We start from the raw sequence: 25169 nt of genomic DNA, 5'->3' as shown, positions 1-25169 counted from the left end.
TTTGATTTGTGATATACTTTTTTTTTTTTTTTTTAAATTTTAATGCTCAATTTTTCATCAAACAATACAAGTGTATGCATACACAGGACTCGATCACAGCTCTCAAACATCACTGATCATTGGATATATTGATATTGCCTCAATATGGCAAGGAGGGGGAGTGGAGGGTGTGACCATGTATGTGAGTGTGTGTGGGGGGGAGGGGGATCTGGGGGGTGGCAGAGGGGGGCGCTGGGGCAGGGGGGTTGTGGGGATGTGTATTTTAGAGAGCAATGTGGATGGGTGGGTGTTTGTTCAAAAGTGAAGGTACTGAGCACAATAAATATATTCTGGCAGATGAATATCTTCATTGGTCTTTTTTTCCTTCTTTTTCCTCCTTTCCTTCTCCCTGTTTTTTTTTTTTTTTTTTAACTGTGGATTCCCCCCCCCCCCCCCCCCATCTGCTAATGTATAGTTGGTGTGTGTGTTGTGGGTTCAAGAGTCAGATGTTGTTAGGTTAAGTTCCCTCTCAAAAATCGATACTAAAGAAAAATGTGAATTAGTTTTCTTCGAAATACTGATACACATTTTTCCAGTCAGAATCATGAAGTAAATAAATCTGACGTTTCCTTTCAGCTACTGATGTTCCTTCAATCCAAACAGAATGTCAGTAACTGACAATTTTAACATAATGTTTGTTTCCAGTTTGATTTTCTGTTGAATAAAGTTCCATAGGTTTCGGACCAAAGGGCACTCACAGAAAAAGTGCTTGATGAAATCAATTTGGTCTGGGCAGTATGAGCATCTATTGTTTTCTTTAACTTGCATTTTAAGAGAAAATTTGTGGGATATATATTGTGTAGTATTTTCCAATGAAGTAATCTTAATCTGGTTTCTGTTGTACTTTTTACAGCGCTTGACCAGGCAGATTTATCCAGATTATAGTTAAATTTTCTGATCCAAAAGTTACAAGCTGTTGGAGTAATCGTTTGCTTATTTTTGTTTAACGTTTCGTTTATAGTTCGTTCGTTTATAGTCTTTGGCTTTGAATTATATAAACATGCACAGCAGTTTTGTGCTTTGTTTTCCTTTTCTGTCCTCTGTATCCACTGAATCCACTGTTTGGGAAGGAGTTAACTATGGCGTTATATTCAAAAATGGTGCCAGCCAGGTTTTTACCTATGAGGTTCTGTATTTCAGTCAGTGACAAAAGTAATTTTTCATCATGATGTATGATGTCTTTAAATTGTTCAATACCATTTTTGTGCCAGTTTTCAAAGTACAGAGTTTTGTTTTTGTAAGTAATAAGAGTATTGTTAAACAACAACTTATGCAAGAAATTATTACAATTTACTTCATTTTGTGTCATTATGGTTTTGTTGTCCAAATATGTAACGATGACCTCCTTCCAGAACTCATTATCAATTTTTTCTGGACCAGTTAAATTTGTTGTCCTACAATTAATCTGGAACACTTAATCACAGTTTGCTGTCTTGCCTAAGTGCCAGTACAGTATCAGTGTCCAGTTTTGTTTTTTCTGTTGCATGAAACAGTCTTCCTGACCATTGTAAATAGAAACATTTTTGTAACTGAATCAAGTTAATCATTTTGAGGCCACCATCCTCGTAATCAGTCTCCAGCACTTTTCGTTTTACTTTTTCAAAAGCTGTCTTATTGCTGTACTTTTTCTGCCATATATATTTGAATAGAGCTGTATTTATTTTATTCAGTACATTGTGCTGAAGGCCGATGGACTGCATGATATAAATGATTTGACTGATTATTGAGACATCTTGCTATAGCGCATATTCTTCAGTTTAACGTCTTTCCACTTGAAGTGATATTAGAAACGCGCATATTCTTGAAGCTCTATAGGTTACAGCCTTTTTTTTACCTACTGGGCAGCGAGTGTGAAGTCCTGATTACTTTTCGGTTTGTTGTTTTGTTTTGTTTTGTTTTTTCTCTCCTGGTCATTGCTGGTTGTAATATTTTACCTTTTTGTGGTAATGTTTTACCTTCCTTAGGCTCTCAAGGCTCTCAAGGAATGCAGTAATGCCTCCTTGAGAAACTCAAACAGTGATGGGGGTGTGTTTAGAGACGCCAGCTGTAACAATTTCACCGTATTTTGTTACGCTAGATCACAGTTTGTTTCAACATTACTCCAACATTAAAATTGTTCTCACGAGTTCCTTTTTGACTACATAGCATGGCCATATGCTTTCCTGTCGTAACATTACCCAGACGCTCTAGACTTATCAATCACGAGGCAAAGGCAGTCACTACTAACTTTGGTCTCATGTGATGATGCTCAGCTAATCTTGTGCATGTGTACATTGAAACAGCATTGAGTGGACCAATCAGCATAATCGTTTCAACTTGGTTTGCCGTAACAAGAGAACGTGGCTAAATTCAGTTGTGTCTTGGTCAAACAGCATCTGTGTCTGGTGGATTAAGCTATGGAGTGCAAGGAAGGAACAAGCAGCTTGAAACAGAGAAAGTCAGCCATGGATTCCAATTGTGAGAAATAAGACAAAGACCAGGGAAGCAACACAGTGCCACAGATGTGTCAGCTGTAAAGAAGTAGAGGCGGGAACGGAAGTTTCACCAAACATACACTGAAAAATATCCGTGCATCACTCCATTTCATTGTACTGTGTGCAAGTCAACATTCACAATTGCCATTTTTAATTACAAACAGCCTTCGATAAATAGTTACACCATGTTACAGGTAGGCTCAAGTGTATGTATGCCTTGTAGATAAAATGTACGTTTTGCTGATGTGGTTGGAGTCCGAGTGTTCCTATCAAATTCAAAATGTTCCGACCAAATTCCCTGATTGTTCCTACAAACACTTGACAGGGGCTGGCATCTCCGTGTGTGTGTTGTGAACTGCAGGCAGGGGTGGTGGCAGCCATGAAGAAGGAGGATGGAACCCCGCGGGTCGTGCTGCGCACCCAGCCCTTCGCTCTGCCCGAGAAGGTGCACGACGTCGCCACGGAGACCTACCGCAACATCAAGACCCGACTGTCCGGCGTGCAGCGGAGCATGTCTCTGTACCTAGCCAACCGTGACACAGAGGCCATCCTGTTCAGACCCATCAAGGTAGGTGCTGCTTTGGGGAGGGTGGGGTGTGTGTGTGTGTTGGGGGAGGGGGTTGGGGGGGGGTGGATGTGTGTGTTTGTGGATGTGAGTGTATGTATGTGTGTGTGGTGTGTGTAAGTGAGTGTGGTGTGTGTGTAAGAGGGAGAGAATGTGTGTTTGTGGATGTATGTGTGTGTGGTGTGTGTGTAAGAGGGACAGAATGTTTGTGGATGTATGTGTGTGTGGTGTGTGTAAGTGAGTGTTGTGTGTGTGTAAGAGGGAGAGAATGTGTGTTTGTGGATGTATGTGTGTGTGGTGTGTGTAAGTGAGTGTGGTGTGTGTGTAAGAGGGAGAGAATGTTTGTGGATGTATGTGTGTGTGGTGTGTGTGAGTGTGGTGTCTGTGTGTGTGTAAGAGGGAGAGAATGTGTGTTTGTGGATGTATGTGTGTGTGGTGTGTGTAAGTGAGTGTGGTGTGTGTGTAAGAGGGAGAGAATGTTTGTTTGTGGATGTATGTGTGTGTGGTGTGTGTAAGTGAGTGTGGTGTGTGTGTAAGAGGGAGAGAATGTGTGTTTGTGGATGTATGTGTGTGTGAGTGTGGTGTGTGTGTAAGAGGGAGAGAATGTTTGTTTGTGAGGAGGAAGGTGGCAGAATGGTTGAGACGCTTATTTGCCAGTATATTGTGTCCATGAGTGTCTGGGTTATTGTTAGTATTACTGTTATCATTATTATTTAGTAGTGGTCTGGTTTTGGGGGGCGGGGGAAGGAGGGTGGGAGTCATCATATACTAGAAAATTAACAACTCAGATTTAAAGATATTTTAACTTGTACATTTCAAAAGTGTCACTCCACCACTGTTGTTATCATTGTTGTTATGTGCTTCCGCCCCCGCCCGCCCCCCCTCCCCGGCCCCTCTACCCCCTCCCCACCCCCACCCCAGGTGAACGTGCAGCAGAACTACAGCAAGCTGTCCCAGACATTGTTGGATCACTACACAGAGGAGGACCGCCTGATTGTGGCCTGTCCCAGCTCTGAACAGATCAACCTGCTGCTGGCAACCCCCCCACCACCCACACCCTCCTCCACCACCACCACCATCGCTCGCCCCTCACTCTCCTAATTGGAGTGGCCGGGCTTGGGACTTCCTTCGTCGTCTGTACTGTCTGTCTGCCTGTTTGTCCTCTGCAGACTACATGTATGATAGTCATGTCCAACTTTGACCATCAGAACAGTCATGTCTGACTATGACCATCAGAAAAGCAAAGAAAGCAACTGCTGTCCCAACTATCTGCTGGGCTAGAGTTTTATTTTAGCGGAGAGTGTCTTGCCCCACTCTCTCGGCCAAAAGTGTTTTAGGACGGTCGGCATTGGGATGGTTCCCAAAGGCCAACTAGCCCATTACGAAACAAACGGTCATTCAGTTTCAGTTTCTCAGTGAGGTGTCACTGTGATCGGACAAATTCATACTCACTACACCACATCTGCTAGGCAGATGCCTGACCAGTGGCATTGCTCAACATGCCAGAATTTTGCCAGAGGACAACGCCTTTGTTGCCATGGGTTCTTTTTCAGTGCGCCAAGTGCGTGCTGCACGCAGACCTCAGTTTATCGTCTCATCTGAATGACTAGATGCTCAGTTTCATTTTCTAATCAAAGTGTGAGAGCAGGAATGAAACCCAGACCGACCCTCATGAACACTGTGTTGGCAGATAAGTGTCTTCACCATTCTGCCACCTTCCTTGTTCAATAAGAGTTCACCTCCCAAAGTGTCCTCACTTCCATGATTTTTTTTCCTTCACCTGGTCTTTGGGTTAAAGACATTTGGAATTTTTTCTGCAGAGTAAAATTGACAAAATTCCCAAATCTTTTTGATTTCCCCAAGATATACATCCCTGGAAAATGACCCTTCAGTTTTACCAAACCATGGAAACCCTGCATTTTTCAGTGTTTTCCAGGCAGATAAGACTTATTAGAGCTGTTTACCACTTCCTCCAGGATTGTTATTGACCCACAACAAACAGAACATGTGTATGCAATATTGTTGTCATCATTTGTTTCACACTGGGATCTCTTGCTAATGGAAATTAATTTATTGAGTGCTTGTTGGGAAGAGATATATTGAACGGTCAGCTTAAATTGTGGGCACAAGTCATTCAAAGTGTATATCATTGTAGGTCAGATCAAAACAGTTTATGGGATAATTGTATGTACATATGAGTGTTTATAATTTGTGTTATTTTATTGTCTGGCCTGATACAATGTCTTGGGAGCAGTTCTGCCTTGTTGGTTTATTTGTTATGTCACTACATTATCCCATTGAGGGATAACATTTGCCAGACAGATGCGTATGTATCTGGAGGTAACAGAGGGTGTTAGTAATTTTTTTTACTGACATTTATGTATCATGTATTTTCTCTTGTGTCTGTTTTAAGCTAATAATAACTGTTGGATGAAAGAAAGAGGGTAAACTTGAGAAAGGTGAGTGTGTGTTATCTAAAAACAGCTAAGCTTATCTAACGGGACATGGCTGCCTTATGTAAGCGATTGAGAGAGAGAAAGAGGGAGAGAGAGAGAAGGGAACTGTGATTTGCAAATGTGTTATATTCTTTTGGGGGCTGTGATTAAAATTCAAGTGCTTAAAAACTGTTCTTTGATTTGGTGTCATGTTTTTGTTGTTGTTTTTATTTACTATTACAAAGTGCTGGCTCGTTATCAACATTATCATTGTTGCTAAAAGCCCCAAACCAGGACAGCACATGCACACGCAGACACGCACTCACACTGCAACCACGCGAAAACAAAAAACTATCCACAATACTGAAGAAATATTTTCAATACAAGTAAATTTTAATGGGAGTGTATAAACTGAGAGAATAAAGAACAAAAATAATATGGACAAAATGTAAAATGTCAAAACCAACATAACCAACATTTTTTCCATCATAATCTCAGGATGTTCTCTTGAACAGCTGAACAGAGAGAAAGAGTGTGTGTGTCTACATGTGTATGTATGGTAGTGGTTGACACACAAACAGGCCCTGCATCCTTCACCACCCAACCATCCCCCCCAGCCCCCAAATGAAAAAAAACCCCACAAATTCTGGAAGTGCAGAAAAGTTATCACATCTTCACAATAAATGGACACACTCCACATCACAAACACCCATCTTCACATTTTCACATCCCAACACCGGAAGAAAGAAACCAGAGTACCAGAGAAATAAAACCAGAAATTTTTTTTCTTTTTAAATTGTGTCTATTTTTTTAATCATGTTTTCCCCCCTCTTCCAAACCCATGAATGAAGACAGCAGGAGCAGGAAGAAGGCGCTGACACTTGTGTGAGAGTCTCCAGCTGGAGTTAAGGTGGTTACTGTTCCCGTCACTGAAAGACTGCCACGTCAAAGCAGCGTGACCATCCACATCACATTACTCTTTACATGGAACAGTACATGTTCTCATTACATGTCCAATCATCCCATGCCACTTTACACTCTTCACGAGCCACATTACATAATTAGCATTACAAATTATCACACAGCACATTACAATCATTGCACAACACATATGATTCATATTACAATCATCACATCACACAATACAATCATCACACCACACATCACATAACACAATACAATCGTCACACCGCAAATCACATAACACAATACAATCATCACCGCACATCACATAATACAATCACCACACTGCATGTTGCATATTCACATTTATATAATCAAATCGCACATTACATATTCACATTACTATCATCAGAACGCACACTACATGTACACATTACAATCATCATTGCCATGCGTCCCTGCCACCACACATGCTCCCATTTATCTTCCCCATTTTGTGTGCGTGTTAAAAGTGAAACTAAACAGCATGTGTGCACCTATGTGTATGTGTGTATGTGAAGTCAAAATGATCCTTAGTGAGGGTAAAAGAATAAGCTTATACAGCTTTTTTTCTTTCTTCTTTGTTTACATCCTCTGTGTGTGTGTGTGTGTGTGTGTGTAAGAGAGAAATACTGTTTTCAGCAATAAAGACAAATACAAGAGAATAACAGCCATGCACTGATAATGTTCATGCTTTATCAGATTTCTATACATATCACCGGACTCCAAATCTCTTCTTTCTTCTGCATTTTTTTTTTTTTTTTTAACCACACAACAAATTTTACAGTTCACATTCACTTAAGATGTACAGGACAAATGCACCATTCTCTCTAAAAGATAATAAATGTATAGGAAAATAATGAATCACCACACTGAAATGACTTAATCCTGCTGCAATTCAAAAATAGTAAAAACAAGGAGTGCCAAAGTGATACCAGTTCTTTTATTAATCTATTTATTTTTCAATATTTTTTCTTTTTTTTTCTAAAGATTGAAACAAACAAACAAACAAACAAAAACAACGCTGTGACCAAGACAACATGAAAATCAAATCACTCCTGTGATCAAACAAAAATACATCTGCTTTAGTGTAATAAAACAACAACAAACAACACTACATAACAAGTTACATGAAATATTATGCAAAAAAAAAAAAGAAAAGGTTTTATATATATGATACTAACTTTGATATTCAGTCATTTTCAACTATGACCATCAGAACAGCAGAGGAGACAACTACTGTCCCAACTATCTGGGCTAGAATTTGATTACAGTGGACAGTGTCTCCAAGTTACATCCCCACGCTCTCAGCCAAGAGGTTTTTAGGACAGTTGGCATTGGGATGGTTCCCAAAAGCCAACTAGCCCCCAAGGCTGCAACACTAAGGGCCAGTGCAATTTTGCCTCCTAGTCTGAGAGTCACAGTTCTTCACAAAAGACTAAGCTGTTAATGATTTCCAGTTGCACTGGAGAAACCACTGATAATACAGCTTTCACTATGCTGTTGGCCATAATGTAAACTTATGTCAATCTGTGATATAAGCTCAAAGTATTATATGAAATAAGCAAAAAACTACAACTGTGCCAAATACATCAAATAAAACTAGTTTAACAGAATTTTTACAGGGGTCATTATTCTGGTGCTGTGTTTCAAATGTGTGTACCTGTTCATGAATAAGAACATGTAAACTTCTGTATGTGCATGCAAATGGGAATTATATGCAGACTCTAGAAAAAGTGCACACCAGCTTTAAAAAAAAAAAAAAAAAAGACCATCCAATAGCACCTTTCAATCCTGACCACCAGACTCAAATGTAAAACAGGAGCCAAGCACACAAACCACAAGCAACATGCCAACAGGAATGCTTATCTGAAAAACCAACAGAAATAACACACCAGAAATTTGCCAAATGCACATAAAACATGTTAAAACAACAACAAATCTTTCAACGAAAACAAAGCAAACTGGAAAGGAAAAAAAAAGCCCTTGCCAAGTGATTCAAACCAAAAATATATTTTAAAAAGTCATACAAGTACAAGAACAATGCTCCAACTGACCCATTTTTCTCTCCCCCTCTTCCTCAAAACCAGAACCTGTAACACACAGAGAACTTTGTTCATCAGGGGATCAGTCAGCATGCAGACTCATCAGAACACTGTGTGAGCAACAACATCTTAACTCATTCTACTCCTGTGGACCAAGGACAAGTATTCTCGTAATGACACACTATTCTTATTTCGTTCATTCTTGCTTGGTACAGTTGGCATTCTAAACTGAACCGTTTATGGATTCCGGAAGCATGAAAACAAAGCTTTGTTCGACTGATTAAATCACTAAATCTCAATCGACTTTTGCCATTTCAGTGAACCACCCTGTTTTTTTCTGCAGTGGTCTCGTGTATGCTAGTCCTAGGGAGTTGTAGCAGGATGTAGCTGTGGTGTAGACAGAGTTAACTCTCTCACCACCATAGGTGACCTTAATCGACAAGCCAGTTAACCAACACAGGCAACTTTAGTCAACATCAAGGGGTCAAATTGAACTAATACATGCCATTTTTCACATTGTAACAAGCTTGATAACTGCAGCCAACTTTCCCACACATAAGGAAACTGACTAACCTTCCCTCCCTTGACCAAGTTTGAAGTGAAAAAGTCCACTGTGTTGTTCGTGTGAATGAGAACATCAAGCCTAAAACATGTGCCGCTAGGGAGTGTTTTTCACACAGAAACTTGGTGGCAAAAGAGTTAACAAACATCATCACCATTCAATTCACACATTAGAAGGGGGAAGGTGGCAGAATGGTTAAGACACTCAACTGCCATTTCAGTGTCCAGGAGGGTCTGGATTTGAACTGAGGTCTTGCCTTTTCTCCAAAGTCTGACTGAAAAATCAAACTCAGCATCTAGTCATTCGGTCGAGACGATAAACAATGCGTCCTGTGTGCAGCATGCAATAGGCATACTCAAAAAGAACCCATGACAATGTGACATGCACGCTGTCCTCCGGCCAAACTATGTGTAAAAAATCTACTGTGATAGGTACACACACACACACACACACACACACACACACATGCATATAGTCAAGGCCTGGCTGAGTGCACTGGGTAATTCTGTCTAGCAGATATGGAGCAGCATACATGGATTTGTTCGGACACAGTGACTCTCCTTGAGAAACTGAAACTATAACAGATTTAACTGACAGATAATGATTTTAACACCACCAAGGACAACAATCACTTACATGAATATTTCCAAATTATAAAAAAAAAAAAAAAAAAAAAAAAGACCAGGAAAAAAACAACATGTATATGTAATAAGTTTTACCACTGAATAATAAAAGAGTATTGAACAAAGACTTTACCCATTTGTTTCTGTGTTCCGTGTTAATTAATAACACTGTACTTACTTGTACATTTTCTACTTTTCAGTAACTTCAGGGTTGTTGTTTTTTTATATATATCACTGATGGGACAGACAGGTGATGACGGACCTTCAGTCTGCAATATTCACAGTGTCAGAACCCATCCGAACTGGATTCATCCAAAGTGGTTATCGTGGATATCAGGCCCCAAAATGTATAATATAATTTAGCAGTTTGTTACGATTTATCAAAGCTGAAAAAGTTTGGAACTTTTGACAGATCTTACTGTGATTATAAAGCAATGACATGCTGAACGATGTGGGCTGCTTTAGACAGAACTGCTGTGCTTCCAGCACACAGTGCACTTATTTGTAGGGTGTCCTTTATATTTCTTCTTGACTCTTTCTATAATACATACCAGCACATCTTGTGACTTGAACACAAAACAGTATGAGCTGAATTAGTGTTATTTTTGTTTTTAACTTAGGACTTTGCATGCTAATTCATGTATTATAGTCAAGCCTCCTCTTGCAGTCATTTATCAATAAAAATTTTTAACAAGTCATACATATTTCAACAACTCAACATTGTGACTGGATTGTTACTATCCTTATTTCAAAGAAGATGATTTATGACTGAATTATTGTCATGATTATCATTGTTTCACGACTGATATTTATGGCTGAATTATTATCACGATTATCATCATTTCAAGGCTGATGATATATGATTGTATCATTATCGTGATTATCAATATTTCAAAGCTGATGATTTTTGACAGATCCATTATCAAGATTCATCATAATTTCAAAGGTGATGATTGATGACTGAATCATTATCATGACTATCATATTTCTACAGCTGATGATCATTGACTCAATTGCTATGATGAATATCAACATTTCAAGACTGGTGATTTACAACTGAATTACTACTATGACTGCCATCATTTCAAATCAATGATTTATGACTGAATCATCATAATGATTACCACAATTTTCAAGCTGATGATTTATGACAGAATTATTATCATGATTACCATCATTAATTTCAAAGCGGATGATTTATGACTGAAAAGTTATCACATTCATCAATCAATTTCAAAGCTGATGATTTGCGACTGTATCACCATCACGAACTGTCATCATCATGTCAAGGCTGAAGATGATGAGTGATCTAGACCTCTGTCTGAAGGTACAAAGCGGAGACAGAGGTACAGACAGACACCCCTTCACCAGCAGTACCAGGGCCACATCAGAGCAGAGCCAATCACAGCGCCGGTCAGCAAGCCTGTGCCTGCCCCGTATCCATAGTGACGGCGGCGGTAGTAAGGACTGTCATCCACGTACACCACCTGGTTGCCTGTGCCTGGGCTGATGATGGTTGTGGTGCCGTCAGGGTTGCGAATCACTGTCAATAATATAAATATATTTTTTTTAATGAACAGTACATTGAGGTGATGATTATTTTACATATCATAAGAATAAGTAATAATAGCAATAACTGGAAATTTTCTTTCTAAAATTACGTTTAAGTAACATACTTACTGTGACCCACTAGTGCAGACTCTGGCAGTGGTCTGATTCCTGTCCTGTACAAACCACTACCCGTGTATGCGGAGAAAACGAAAGTAGCTACGGCCGATAACCTCCTGAAGTAGGTTACCTTCCCTTTGCATCCCTGACTTGTGCCCTCTTTTTCCGGCAGCCATCTCGACTCCTGCTCCTGTGCTCTGCATACGGCTAAGTTTTTTCATATTTTCTGTCTGTCTATTGATTCTTTGGCGCTCTCGTTTTGTGTCCAATGATGAATCACAACAGGTCACAAAACTACTTGGCCCGATTGGGTGATCGAGCTCATATACAATCGACCGGCGGACGCAGTGAATACTTAAAAAAATCGTGTTGGCACTTACTTTCAAAAATTAAAATTACAAAACTCATTTCATTTCTCATTAATAAGCCTTGCGCACTATTAGATTATAAAAATCTCTCTATACAATTATGTGGGCTCTCACTTCCAGGCATAAAGGTCTTCATATTGACATGATATGATCTTAGCTGTATGCAGAGCACAGGAGCAGGAGTCAAGATGGCTGCCGGAAAAAGAGGGCACAAGTCAGGGATGCAAAGGGAAGGTAACCTACTTCAGGAGATTATCGGCCGTAGCTACTTTCGTTGTCTCCGCATACGTGGGTAGTAGTTTGCACAGGACAGGAATCAGACCACTGCCAGAGTCTGCACTAGTGAGTCACAGTTAAGTATGTGTAATTAAAGTAATAATTAGTATTTATATAGTGGTGAATCTTGTGCAGAGATGAATTAAAGCACTTTCACACCAGTCATTCACAAGCATGCGTAACTCTAAACTGGGAAAACTGAAGACAAGGAAGAGGCAGGGAAGGGAGGCTATCTTGGGAAGGGGGAGGGTTTAAGGCCAGACTTGAAAGAGCTGAATGCGAACGAAGCGAAGTTCATTCCAAATGCGAGGTCCAGAGACAGAGAAAGAATGGCGGCCAACAGTGTTTGAATCTGGGTATGCAGAAACAAAGTGGATCCAAAGCCAATCGTAGAGAGCGAGATGGGGTGTAGAGGTGAAGGCAGCGATAGAGACAGGAATGGGCAAATTTGCGACACACATTTATAACATAGATGGCTAATCTTGTAATTTATTCTGTGTGAGACAGGGAGCCAATGGAGATGTTGCAAAAGAGGAGTGATGTGCTCAGGTCTTTTCTTTCTGAGGATGTCGGGCAGCAGAGTTTTGTATGCACTGAAGGGATTGAATGGATGACATTAAGACAAATGTTATTAGTCTTAATTCTTAAATAAAAAACAAACAAAAAAAACAACCAAGCGGAGCAGAAAATTTGAATGTTTGATACAAGATGATTAAATATTGTTTGGAGTTATGTTTTCCTAGGAATACTGCAGCCATGTTGCTCAACCTATGACGCCTGTAACTCTATAATGCTGACAGTGATTCTAACATACACAGGCAGCAATATGAGCAGAACTAAGCCTCGCGCAAAAAGTAAGCCGGTAGTTTTCCTGATGAATGAGGACGGCTTCACATCTGACACTTTCTGCTAGAATAATGACTTTGAGCAGGCAATGCGTGGAATCATTATGAAACACAGCTGAGGAACTCGAGTGATGATTCACTGCCCTTCATCCTACTGATGACAAAAGCCATGTTAGAGCTGTGTTCTCCTCATGATCAATTCAGCAGGACACAGTCCACCACTAAAATTCAGTATATTCCGTTCTTAACATGCTGATGCCTTGCATACATACACATCCACCCCATTCACTCACACAGCGACACACACACACACACACACACACACACACGCACACACACGCACACACACACGCATACACAAACACACACTCACACACACATTACACATACTTTCACACACAACAATGTGAACAGAAATGAAGGGAACGCAGACCTTGGGTTCCAGGAGCGGGATTGATGACCTGACCCGGGTAGCCCCCATAGCCATAGTAGTAAGGATCGTAGGGCGAGCCCTCGTATCTGATGGGGACGGTGCGAGTGTACCCAGCTGCTGCTCCAGGGCCTGCAGCCATGGTCCGTGCCTCCTCCAGTGCATACTGCCATGCCCTGAAACATGCAGTGATGCCAACCCCTGTCAAGTGTTTGTAGGAATCAGGAAATATGGTAGGAATATTTTGAATATGATAGGAACACTCGGACTCCAAGCCACATCAGCAAACGGATATTTCTAGTTTAGCGAAACTTCTGTTCCCGCCGCTGCTTCTTGACGGCTGACACATCCGTGGCACTGTGTAACTTCCCTGGTCTTTGTTCGTCTTGTTTCTCATGATGGGAATCCAGGGCTAACTTCTCTATTTCAAGCCACTTGTTCTTCTTTGTACTTCACTGCTTTATCCACCAGGCACAGAGACAGAGATGCAACTTGATTCAGCCACGTTCTCTCTTGTTCGGGCAAAAGATTAAGCTAACTGGTCCACTCTATGCTGTTTCAATGTAAACCCGCATGCGATTCACTGAGTATCATCACGTGAGACCAAGGTTAGTAGTGACTATCCTGGCATCGTGATCGATAGGTCTATAGCTTCTGGGTAATGTTATGACAGGAAAGTATGTGACCATGCTATGTAGTCGAAAATGAGATTCTCACACATTGCACAAAAACACCTTGCCACACCCTGAAACATGTAAAGTCTTCTGGTAAAAATGCCATGTAGAAAGGTGAAGAAAAATCTTACACACTGCACTGAAAGACTTTGCTACGCCCTGAAATATGTCAGTCTTCAGGTAAAATGGCCATGCAGAAAGGTGAAGGAAAATCCTATATCATGCACAAACACTTTGCCACGCCCTGAAATGTGTAAGTATTCAAATAAAGTGGACATACAGAATACTCTCCCCTCTTTTGCAGACTGACTCCCCATCACAGACAGAATGCATTTAACACCATCAGTGACAATGCTTTTTAACACCATCAATGACAGTGCATTTTACACCACCAATGACAATACTTTTAACACCATCAGTGACAATGCTTTTAACACCACCAATGACAATGCATTTTACACCATCAGTGACAATGCTTTTAACACTATCAATGACAATGCATTTTACACCATCAGTGACAATGCTTTTAACACCATTAGTGACAATACATTTAACACCATCAGTGACAATGCTTTTAACATCATCAGTGACAATGCATTTTACACCATCAGTGACAATGCTTTTAACATCATCCATGACAATGCTTGACAATGCTTTTAATATCATCAGTGACAATGCTTTTAACATATTCAGTGACAATACATTTAACACCATCAGTGACAATGCATTTAACACCATCAGTGACAATGCTTGACAATACTTTTAATATCATCAGTGACAATGCTTTTAACATATTCTGTGACAATGCATTTTACACCATCAGTGACATTTAACACCATCAGTGACAATGCTTGACAATGCTTTTAATATCATCAGTGACAATGCTTTTAACATCATCAGTGACAATACATTTAACACCATCAGTGACAATGCTTGACAATACTTTTAATATCATCAGTGACAATGCTTTTAACATATTCTGTGACAATGCATTTTACACCATCAGTGACATTTAACACCATCAGTGACAATGCTTGACAATGCTTTTAATATCATCAGTGACAATGCTTTTAACATCATCAGTGACAATGCATTTACCGCCATCAGTGACAATGCTTTTAACACCATCAGTGACAATGCATTTAACACCATCAGTGACAATGCTTTTGACAATGCTTTTAACACCATCAGTGACAATGCTTTTAACAACATCAGTGACAGACAATGCTTCAGTGACAATGCTTTTAACATCATCAGTGACAATGCATTTACCACCATCAGTGACAATGCTTTTAACACCATCAGTGACAATGCTTTTAACATCATCAGTGTTAATGCTTCAGTGACAATGCTTTTAACACCATCAGTGACAATGCTTCAGTGACAATGCTTTTAACACCATCAGTGACAATGCTTCAGTGACAATGCTTTTAACACCATCAGTGACAATGTTTTTAGCACCATCAGTGATTCACACAAGTCTGTCACAGACAAATGCACACACAGACACAGACAGAGAGAGAGAGAGAGAGAGAGAGAGAGAGAAAATACAGTGATGTCTTTCCAGTGCAGACAGACACTTCATGTTATCATGAGACAAGATTATCTCTCTGCGTGTCTCTCTCTCTCTATCTCCCTATCTTTTGTACACACAAACAACCACACATACACACACACACACACACACACAAAGAAAAAATACAGTGATGTCTTTCCAGTGCAGATAGACACTTCATGTTATCATGAGACAAGATTCTCTCTCTCTCTGTGTCTCTCTCTCTCTTTATCTCCCTATCTTTTGTACACACAAACAACACACACACACACACACATAAAAAAAAGAAAGAACAATAAAAAAAAAAAAATAAAAAAAAGACAGTGACGTTTTTTCAGTCATGCAGACAGACTCACTTCATGTCATCGATGGACTCTGCACACAGCAGCAGGTTCCCCCCATCTCTCATCACCAGCTCCAGCATGCAGGCCTTGCCACTGCTCACACCATCAGGAGGACTGGCAGAGGTCTGCAACTGCATCAACACACAACATCCCCTTCAAATGGAATCCAATTATGGTGCTTAGAGCCTTGCCGACCACTAAGGCCATCTCAAGGCTATCACCACATTAGCAACTATTTCAAGTCAACGGTAGAAACGTACAATGAAAAACAGTCACTGCTTCAAGCTTTAAAACCTTCCAGAGGTAAAAAAATCCCGTTCATTGCCTTCGACAACGTGTCAGCAACTGAAGGAAATAACAGGGCTGGAAACTGACACAGCAACAGCGATTGTGACAGAAAATAATTTTAAAAAACAACCACAACAAAAAATACAGGAAGAGAACTTGGAACAGGAAAAACTCTGTATGAAAATCAGCAAGTCACAGGAAATTCCTGCTCAAAACTTTTACCTGATTTCAAAAGTAAAGAAAAATGGCTGTAATAACTGGTTTGTGTGTCATACTGACGTTGGGTTTTTTTCTTTTTCTTCTGATATACACTAAATGCAGTAAAATTAGTATGCTTTTGTTTGGTTTGTGTTGTTTTTTTGTTGTTGTTTTTTTGGGTTTTTTGTCCAATGTTGCTCTCAATGCTGCTCATCCCAAAAGTTTGACAGCCTGGAGGCCACACAAGAGGAGACCCTGAACTGCTGCTGAGTCAGTTCAGTGATGTTCAGGTGTTCCTGTTCTGAACATGTACATTCATGACAGTACCTACACAGCCCCCTACTGATGACAATCATTGCTGCGTCATGAAGCCAGATGCATACAGCCTCCCTCTGAAAGTGAGACTGCCAGCACATCCATCTATCGACAGTCCCCATGAATTTGTCAGTGCTGTAATATTATATAAAGGGACAAATGGAGTCCAGACAGAGTGCTTCTGTGTAAGCCACGTTTATTCTGCCAAGTTCAGATCAACCGGAGTTATTTCCCTTAGCTCGTCTGGCTACACAAAGCACTACAAACGCATGCATCATAAAACAACTCCCCTTTTTTGTGTGGGGTACTGTTCATTTCCATCTAGATACACAATGAACTAAAAATGAATTAAAAGCAATCATGCAGTATGCACTATGAGTCTCACTGAGCTTCTTTTGTGAGATTCTGTTCACTTCTCTCCTTTTCCCCCTTGTTGAGTCTACTGATTTGTAACAATGTCAATCAATTCAGTATAGTTTCCTTCCAAAGAGATAAGGAAATTATGGCTTGTGGGCGAATACATATCATGGGATATGTATTGAAACTTTTATTGAGAAGAGAATTTTTTGGTGAAAAGGAGAAAAAAAATGCAGTGAAAAACTAACACAAAAAGTTAAACATATTTGTATGGGTTTTAGATTTGGTATTAATATACGTTTGAGTATGACGTGACTAGATCAACGGTTGCTTACTTTAGTAAGTATTCAGAAGCAATGTACATGTACACACACAAGAATGTATATGTCAATGTTGCACTGTGTTCCACACTTTGGTATGGTTATGGAGGGAGGTAAGTTTGTTGCGCTGGTGAAGTTTTCAACCTAATATTTTGTTTTCCCCACAACAGGTAAGCCATAGGAGCCTTTCTCAGACCTGAATGGGAGCACATTTGCACTTCCTACACTTTGTTTTCCCAAGACAGATAAGCTATAAGGAACTTTCTCAGATCTGCTGGGCACACTTTCACAGATTCAGCTTTACCAGTTTGTTGACTGGTCTGCCTGATCTGGTGTGGAGTTGACCTGGTGTGTTGGTGACAGCTGGTCCTGGGGCCGTGGGTGTTGCTCTGGGCATGGTCATCTGTATGGGTGGCTGCTGTCTGGGCGATGAGGGGATCTGTTGAAGTGGTGATGGTGGTGGAAGAGAACCGGAAGATGTGGCATTCCCTGTGGCAGTGGCTGTCTGCAGTGTTGGTGGGGCTTCACCAGGCATGGCCACTAGGTGTGACCCATTACGGCGGATCATGCCCTGCGCTGTTGCCACAATGGAGCGTGGATTGTGGTGTTCCGCTACAACCTGTCCGGTTTTCTTCATGTCTTTAATGAACACAGTTTCTCCTGTTTTGAGCAGAGGTGGTTGAGGATGTCCATTTTCAGGTCACGGAGAATGACGATACAATCATCAAAGAGTAGCACGTCATGGACGACTGTGAAGTGCTGTCTGTTGGTCCAGTATTGTTGGAGGAGTGGAGAGTGAGGTAAGTAGACGGGCCAGCCATTGGTGCATTACTTGCGAACTTCGGTGATTTCTGGGTCAGCTTTTTGTGACTGCTATATTCGATGTAACTTTTCAGCTGATGCTGGAAGGATGTTGATGCACTGCTGGGCATGTGCAGTTTGTATCGTAAATTAGGTTGACGTCATTTTTGTCGGATAGCGAAACTGGTGCGCGTGACAGCGCATCTGCTGTGATCTGATTTTTTCCTGCCACATGGGTGACAGGTGTCGTATCGCATGAGACGGAGGCAGAAACGCTGGATCCGAGGTGGCATCTTGTGCAGTTCTGTTGTGTTGAGCAAGGGGACCAATGGCATGTGGTCTGTTTCCAGGGTGAAGTTCAGTCCCAAGACGTATTCCCTCAGTGTCTCACAGGCCCAAGTAGCTGCCAGGGCTTCCTTTTCAATGACTGCGTATTTCTTCTCTGTATCTGTGAGCGATCTTGAAATGAAGCAGATGGGTCGTTGTGTGCCATCGTCTTGTGTTTGGCAGAGCACTACCCCAATCCCTTTGTTGGACGCATCAGCTGCAATGGTTGTCTCTTGGTCAGGGCTGAAGTGAGCAAGAGGTAGAGGTGAGGAGGCGTTTTGTTTGTTGGAAAGCTGCCTCCTGTTGGTCGCCCCATGTCCATGCTCTGTCCTTGCTGAGTAGGCCCCATAGTAGTGCAGTGATGTCAGCAAGGTTAGGTGTGAATTTCGCTAGCTGGTTTACCATGCCAAGGAAGTGCTGGAGCTCAGTGATGCTGGTGGGAGGTGGGAAGCTAGTGATGGCATCCACCTTGGCTGGATCCATGTGGATGCCATTTGCATCGATGATGTGGCCTAGGAACCGGATTGATGGTTTCGAGAATTCATATTTAATTTTGTCATTGAGGGTGAGGCCATCTTCCTGGAGTCGTTGCAGGACTGTCCTCAGGCGCTGGTCGTGTGTTTGCTGGTCCTCTGCATGGATGAGGATGTCATCCATGTGGCAGATGACCACCCAAGTAAAAGGTATCAAAATAATGTGTGTCAACTGAAGAGAAAAATTATATGTTCTGATAAATTCTATTGACTTTTTTCTTTCTTGAATCACAATTTTATTACAATGATCTGGGCATAGGTCACATACAAACACACACACATACACAAACAGTGAAACACACAAACAGTGAAACACACACACACACACACACTGCACGGTTCTCACTTCAGGACTGGTCTTGACGCAAACGCAGCATGACCGCAGAACGTAGACCTCCTCAGCACGGGCACTGTCCTGGGACTCAAAGTAGCGCAGCACTCCATCACGATACAGCACAAACCAGTTCTTCTTCCATCGGTGCAGCACAGTGCCTGCATGGAAACACACACCTTCAGTGCATTCTGAGTGTTACTTTGGCACAATTTGCATACACACACACTGTATTATATATATATATATTTATATTTATTTACTTATATTTATATAAATGTGTACATGTGTGTGTGTGTGTACACAGGTGTATGTGTGTGTGTGTGTGTGTGTGTTTGAGAGAGAGATATATATAGACCAAGAAAAAGTTTTAATTGGCACAAAAATAATTAATTTGTTATTCAAATATCAAGAAAATATGAAACGTTTATTTTCTTGTAAACTCACTCTGTCGGTGCAGCCAGCCAGCCTTGGCAATATCCAATCCTTCACTCATAATGATGATGTAGTGATGTCAACAGATGACCTTTAACTGGAATTCCTTCAGCTGAAATATAATCAAGAGCACAGTTTAAATACTGCATTACATGAAATAATGATAACAACAACAACAAAAATAACAACGGATGGTACGTTTATATGGCACGAACTCCGCATTATTATAATGGGCTCCAAGCGTGTCACATAAAACAATACATGAAGTGCATAAGAACATATACCTCTGTTCATAAAAAAATAACACATGTATCTATACACCAATACAACAAGTACTACAAACTGCAGATATAAACACACACACACACACACACACACACACACACACACACACACACACACAGTCTTGCTTAAAAAAAACACAACTACCGAGTCCACTGAGATCAGACTTTAAGCGTAAGGTACATAACTGCAAATAGCAATAGACTAAAAGCACATGCTAGAAATGTGGACTGCAGAAAGCAATGATTTATGACTGAGAACACAGTAGAAAGAAGAACAATAAAGAAAGGAAATCCTGTTACATTTGGAACCAAACTTAAGTCTGACAGAAGACTGGCAAAATTTAAATGAGCATTTCTGACTAAAAGTATATTCCATATTATCATTTTAAGTTTAATGTATGAAATTGTATAATTACACAACAATAATACAACAATAACACTATAATCATACAATAAAATCAAAATTTATACAAAAACACTTGAGCTTGATCCACGACCAGATAATCTGAAAACGACCTTTAAATGTACACCCGCAAATCGGGAAAAGGACGTACAAAGTTGAATTAAAACATATCTGTTCACTGCAGCTATTACTGCTGCTGCTAGGAGTACTATTCATACACAACACGACACGTATAAATAGTAGACCTGTGTAAAGTTTTACGATAAACTACGAACGGATATGCATGCATTCTAAAACAACATCATCATCATTGACCAGGTCTCAAAACATATGCGAATATGGATAAAGTGTAATTCTATTAACTCGCTAACAGGGTAAACAAAACGCATATCTACAGTCCTATTAAAGCATGTCTCTCACTCATACGATTGTGAATCAAATAGTACCTTAGGAACTTACAAAAGCTTTGACGCAAAAATTGAAGGTTGAGCTTGTTTACTTCCTCGTATGATGATGTACTTGCGCAGACGCAAACGCATCATCATCATATGATTTGTCTCTTGGTTTTGGTAAACCATACTCGGGCGCTCCACACCTAAAACTGAAAATTTCCCACGATTGGACTGTGTGTGTGTGTGTGTGTGTTATTGTGGTGTGTGTGTGTGTGTGTGTGTGTGTGTGTGTGTGTGTGTGTGTGTGATGTATGACAAGTAATGTACGTAGTACTGAAAAGTGCATGCTTATGACTTTATGTTGTGTTGAGTAGTGTATACCCTGTTCATGGCGGGGACTGGGTGTAAAAAAGCGCGCCAGTGCTTATCTATCAAAGAATTTTGTCTTGGCTTTTGTGTTCTCTCTCTCTCTCTCTCTCTCTCTCTCTCTCTCTCTCTCTCTCTCTCACACACACACACACACACACACACACACACTGGCGCGCGCGCACACACACACACACACACACACACACACACACACACACACACACACACACCTCTATACTGATGGTCTGCGTCAGTAAGCTGACACACTCTAAACTGAATTAGTCTTTATTACTGAAAATCTACAAATTAACTTTATCTTTTGTAGACTATGCAATTCTTCCTTTCAACTTCAGCCGTGAAAAACAGTAAACTCGAATACAGCAAACTGACAGTTTTAAATGCAATGTTAACCATCAAGTTATATTGTTCCTTTTAGAAATAATAAACTCGAACCAGTACAGCAAAACAGCCGTTTTCTTGTTCAAAATAAATATTATCTGGTTGTGCTCCACCATCCATTACCCGGGTTCCTTTCGTATCAATACGTTTATTAATCGCCTGCCGTCACATGACTGATATTGTTCAGTTGCCTCTTCCTCAGTATAACTGATCTTTTTAATTTCACACCACACTGAATAAAATTTCAAATGCAAATCATTCACATATAATGAAGTAATATTATTAGCTCACGCCTTCTCCAGTCTCTCTCATGTGTGTATGCATTCAAATTGCGCGCGCGTGTGAGTGTGTGTGTGTGTGTGTGTGTGTGTGTGTGTGTGTGTGTGCCGTGTGTGTGTGTGCCGGTGTGTGTGTGTGTGGTGTGTGTGTGTGTGTGTGTGTGTGTGTGTGTGTGTGTGTGTGTGTACTGTTTCTCTTTCGAGGGCTGCGTGAAAAAAAGCATAGTCTTGCGTACTCTATTGCCCTCAGAAAATAAGATTTATTCTGTTCAGTTCAACTCTTTCTCTGTCTTTGTCTCTCAGTGTCTGTCCCCATTCCGGCCCTCGCTCTGTCTGTCCCCACCCTCCTCTCTTCAAACACAATTAAAATCATGTATAAATCTGAATCCATTGTCATATGCAGGTATGTTTATGATGTGCTTGTGTTTTTTGTGTGTGTGTGTGTGTATGTGTGTGTTTCTTTTTTTTTTTTTTCTTTCTTTTTTTTTTAATGAATGTACTTGTTTAGCTTTAGTAGTCGTCAGTCTCTTGCGTGGTTATAATCAGTATCCAGCAGTATATCACTAGACCAGTGCTTGGTTCTGTCAGAGTGGATGAACAGTTTAAGCTTCAAAGACTGAAGTCAGCTTCCATCAAAGAGGTCTTTTTAGTTCTGTCAGAGTGGCTGAACAGTTTAAGCTTCCAAGAAGTCAACTTCCATCAAGGTGGTCTTTTTGTTATCTTCACCAAGACCGTGATTACGGGTACTGCTGACACTTTTGACTTTTCGACTTTTCATTATTGCTTCAAACAATATACAACCTTATGAAACCGGTCCATGCCAGGTCTCTGGAATCTTAATGCGTTTGGCCTTCACTTCAGTTTCACCATTATTTGTGGCTGAAAACTACAGGACACGTAGGCAAAATGTCCCTAATTTGTTCAGTGACAGAAAAGCTCATCAAATGACTCCCAGTAATGTTAATGATCATTGGACACCTTTGTACAGTGACAGGAAAGCTCGTCCTTTGACCTTACTGTTAATCATTGGACTCCTTTGTGCAGTGAAAGCGAAGCTCATCAAATGACTCTCAGTAATGTTAAAAATCACTGGACTTCTTTGTACAGTGACAGAATGAGAAAAGCTCATCAAATGATCCTCAGTAATGTTAATAATCATATTGGACTCCATTATACAGTGACAGAAAAGCTCATCAAATGACTCTACTGTTAATCATTGGACTCCTTTGTACAGAGATAGAAAAGCGCACCAAATGACTCTCAGTAATGTTAATGATCATATTGGACTCCATTATACAGTGACAGAAAAGCTCATCATATGACCCTTCTGTTAATCATTGGACTCCTTTGTGCAGTGATAGAGAAACTCATCAAATGACTCAGTAATGTTGATAACCATTGGACTCCTTTGTACAATGATAGAAAAGCTCATCAAATTACCCTACTGTTAATCACTGAACTCCTTTGTATAATGAAAGAAAAGCTCATCAAATGGTTTTGTTGTTCAAGTAATCAGTGGATTCCATCCCATCCCTGGTCGCCGGCACCCAAATTACCCGTGCAGCGAAGTATGCTCTTTAGCATGCAACACAGGTGTGCTAGTGTGTGACGACTGCGGCCAGTGGATATAATACACAAGAAATGTGCAGGGATGTCAACTTCACCGTTCTCAAGACTCGGTGATAGTGGCGACCAATATGGTACTGCCCTTCCAGAAATACTGAGCAGTAATACCTCAACAAAGATTTATTCCTTGCCAGACAAAAATACCACTGAGTCGCACGTACCTTTACCTGATATACATCCTTTCACTCCAGTGGACTCATCTGCTCAGCTTCGAGCTGACTTCTTTTGAAAGCTCGCATACTGGTACTGTTTCCACTGACAACTAAACAGCCCAAAGACCCATAGCACTGAGTGTTAGGGACGGACAGACAAAGATCGTGTGTCTGTAACTTTCTTTTGGAAGGTTGAAACTTTAAAATTTGGTCATCCGTGTACGTCATTTGTTTTACGTCATGTATCATTTTGGCGTCAACAGTTTTGGACCAAATGACGTTCTTCCTGTGCGAGAGAGAAAAAAGTTCGTTGACCAGCCTATTACTCCGAGTTTACAGTATTGTTATTGTTTCTTTTATACAAGCTGAGTGCAGTCATAGTTGGACTTTTGTCCTGAGATTGCTGCGAAATCGGTGTCGTTGTCAGATTCAAGATTGTGTGTGTGTGTGTGAATCAGAATCAGAATCAATTTCAATTGTCAATTAAACCTTACCTTAAGGTTTATAAACCACGCATACAGTTATATAGATCACACACAATAAGTAAGCTTACAATAAAATATGATATGAAAACAAGAGACCGAATTACTTCTCCAACAACATTTCCAAATATTACAAGTTTGTCGTCCAGTATCAGCTGACTGGGTTTAACAGTCCTTGGAAGATTTTTTTTTTTTTTTTTTTTTTTTTTTTACTCACTTGTGTAAACAAAGTGAGTCTATGTTTTAATCCGGTGTTCGGTTGTGTGTGTGTGTGTGTCTGTGTGTCCGTGGTAAAATTTAACATTGACATTTTCTCTGCAAATACTTTGTCAGTTGACACCAAATTAGGCATAAAAATAGAAAAAATTCAGTTCTTTTCAGTCATCTTGTTTAAAACAATATTGCACCTCTGGGATGGGCACAAAAAATTAATAAATGCATTTACTGTTATATTTATATTTTTTGTATTCTCTAAACTTGGCACTTTGATTTGATATTCGACACAACAACAAGAGCAGTCATTATTATAATTTTTTGTTCAAACAGGAACTTCTTTTGCTAAGCATGGAAGTTTTATTTATTTGCAAACGTTTTGGTGCAGATAGTAAAAGAAGGGAAATTACTCTGTAATTAATGCTATGGGACTTAATTTGCTTTAAACTGATCTTTCTCATCTTAAACATTACATTTTTTTTTCTTTTCTTTTCTTTTTTCTTCTCCCAAGCTTATCCATCATATTAAATATTAATTTAAATACAGAGCACTTTTCAACCATTTTTAAAATCTCTTTTTTTTTTCCTCCTAATGAATCCTTTACAGGATAAAGCGTGAAGCACAAGTGAGTCTTGAAGGCTTTGCCTCTTGTTTCTTGTGTGTGTGTGTGTGTGTGTGTAGACGTCAGAGAAACTGTGTGGTTAATCGTGTACCATCGTCCCGGATGAGTGTTGTGTTTGACCTTGGGTCCTTGGACCGTATTCTTCGTTTCGTGTCTCGGACGGAATCCTGTGTTTCTGTGTGTGTGGACATAAAGAAGC

At 40.3% G+C, this 25169-nt stretch overlaps 2 protein-coding genes across 3 annotated transcripts in view; one reads left to right on the top strand and one right to left on the bottom strand.

The window, feature by feature from the left end:
- Positions 1-5706, top strand: part of LOC143289176 (conserved oligomeric Golgi complex subunit 3-like) — a 53349-nt gene extending 47643 nt beyond the window's left edge. The window contains exons 21-22 of the mRNA XM_076598101.1: positions 2875-3081; positions 4000-5706. Of these exons, the coding sequence (XP_076454216.1) occupies positions 2875-3081; positions 4000-4179 (387 nt within the window). The 3' untranslated portion in view covers positions 4180-5706. The remainder of the gene's footprint in view (positions 1-2874; positions 3082-3999) is intronic.
- Positions 5707-6292: 586 nt separating this feature from the next.
- On the bottom strand, positions 6293-21012 carry LOC143289175 (pleckstrin homology domain-containing family B member 2-like). Of its 2 annotated transcripts, XM_076598100.1 has the most exons (8): positions 20897-21012; positions 19763-19862; positions 19331-19476; positions 15858-15976; positions 13276-13448; positions 11063-11228; positions 8513-8548; positions 6293-6450 (listed from the first exon to the last, which is right to left on the bottom strand). In XM_076598100.1, the coding sequence occupies exons 2-7, from the start codon at positions 19809-19811 to the stop codon at positions 8536-8538; spliced, it is 666 nt and encodes a 221-aa protein (XP_076454215.1). In that variant the 5' UTR covers positions 19812-19862; positions 20897-21012; the 3' UTR covers positions 6293-6450; positions 8513-8535. The 2 variants fall into 2 exon arrangements, with proteins under 2 accessions (XP_076454215.1, XP_076454214.1); XM_076598099.1 differs by having other exon boundaries at positions 6293-8548.
- Between the last annotated feature and the right edge of the window lie 4157 nt (positions 21013-25169).

The sequence above is a fragment of the Babylonia areolata genome, chromosome 13 (assembly GCF_041734735.1).
Source record: "Babylonia areolata isolate BAREFJ2019XMU chromosome 13, ASM4173473v1, whole genome shotgun sequence".
Classification (NCBI taxonomy): Eukaryota; Metazoa; Mollusca; class Gastropoda; order Neogastropoda; family Buccinidae; genus Babylonia; species Babylonia areolata.
This window is presented reverse-complemented; position numbering and strand designations above follow the sequence as displayed.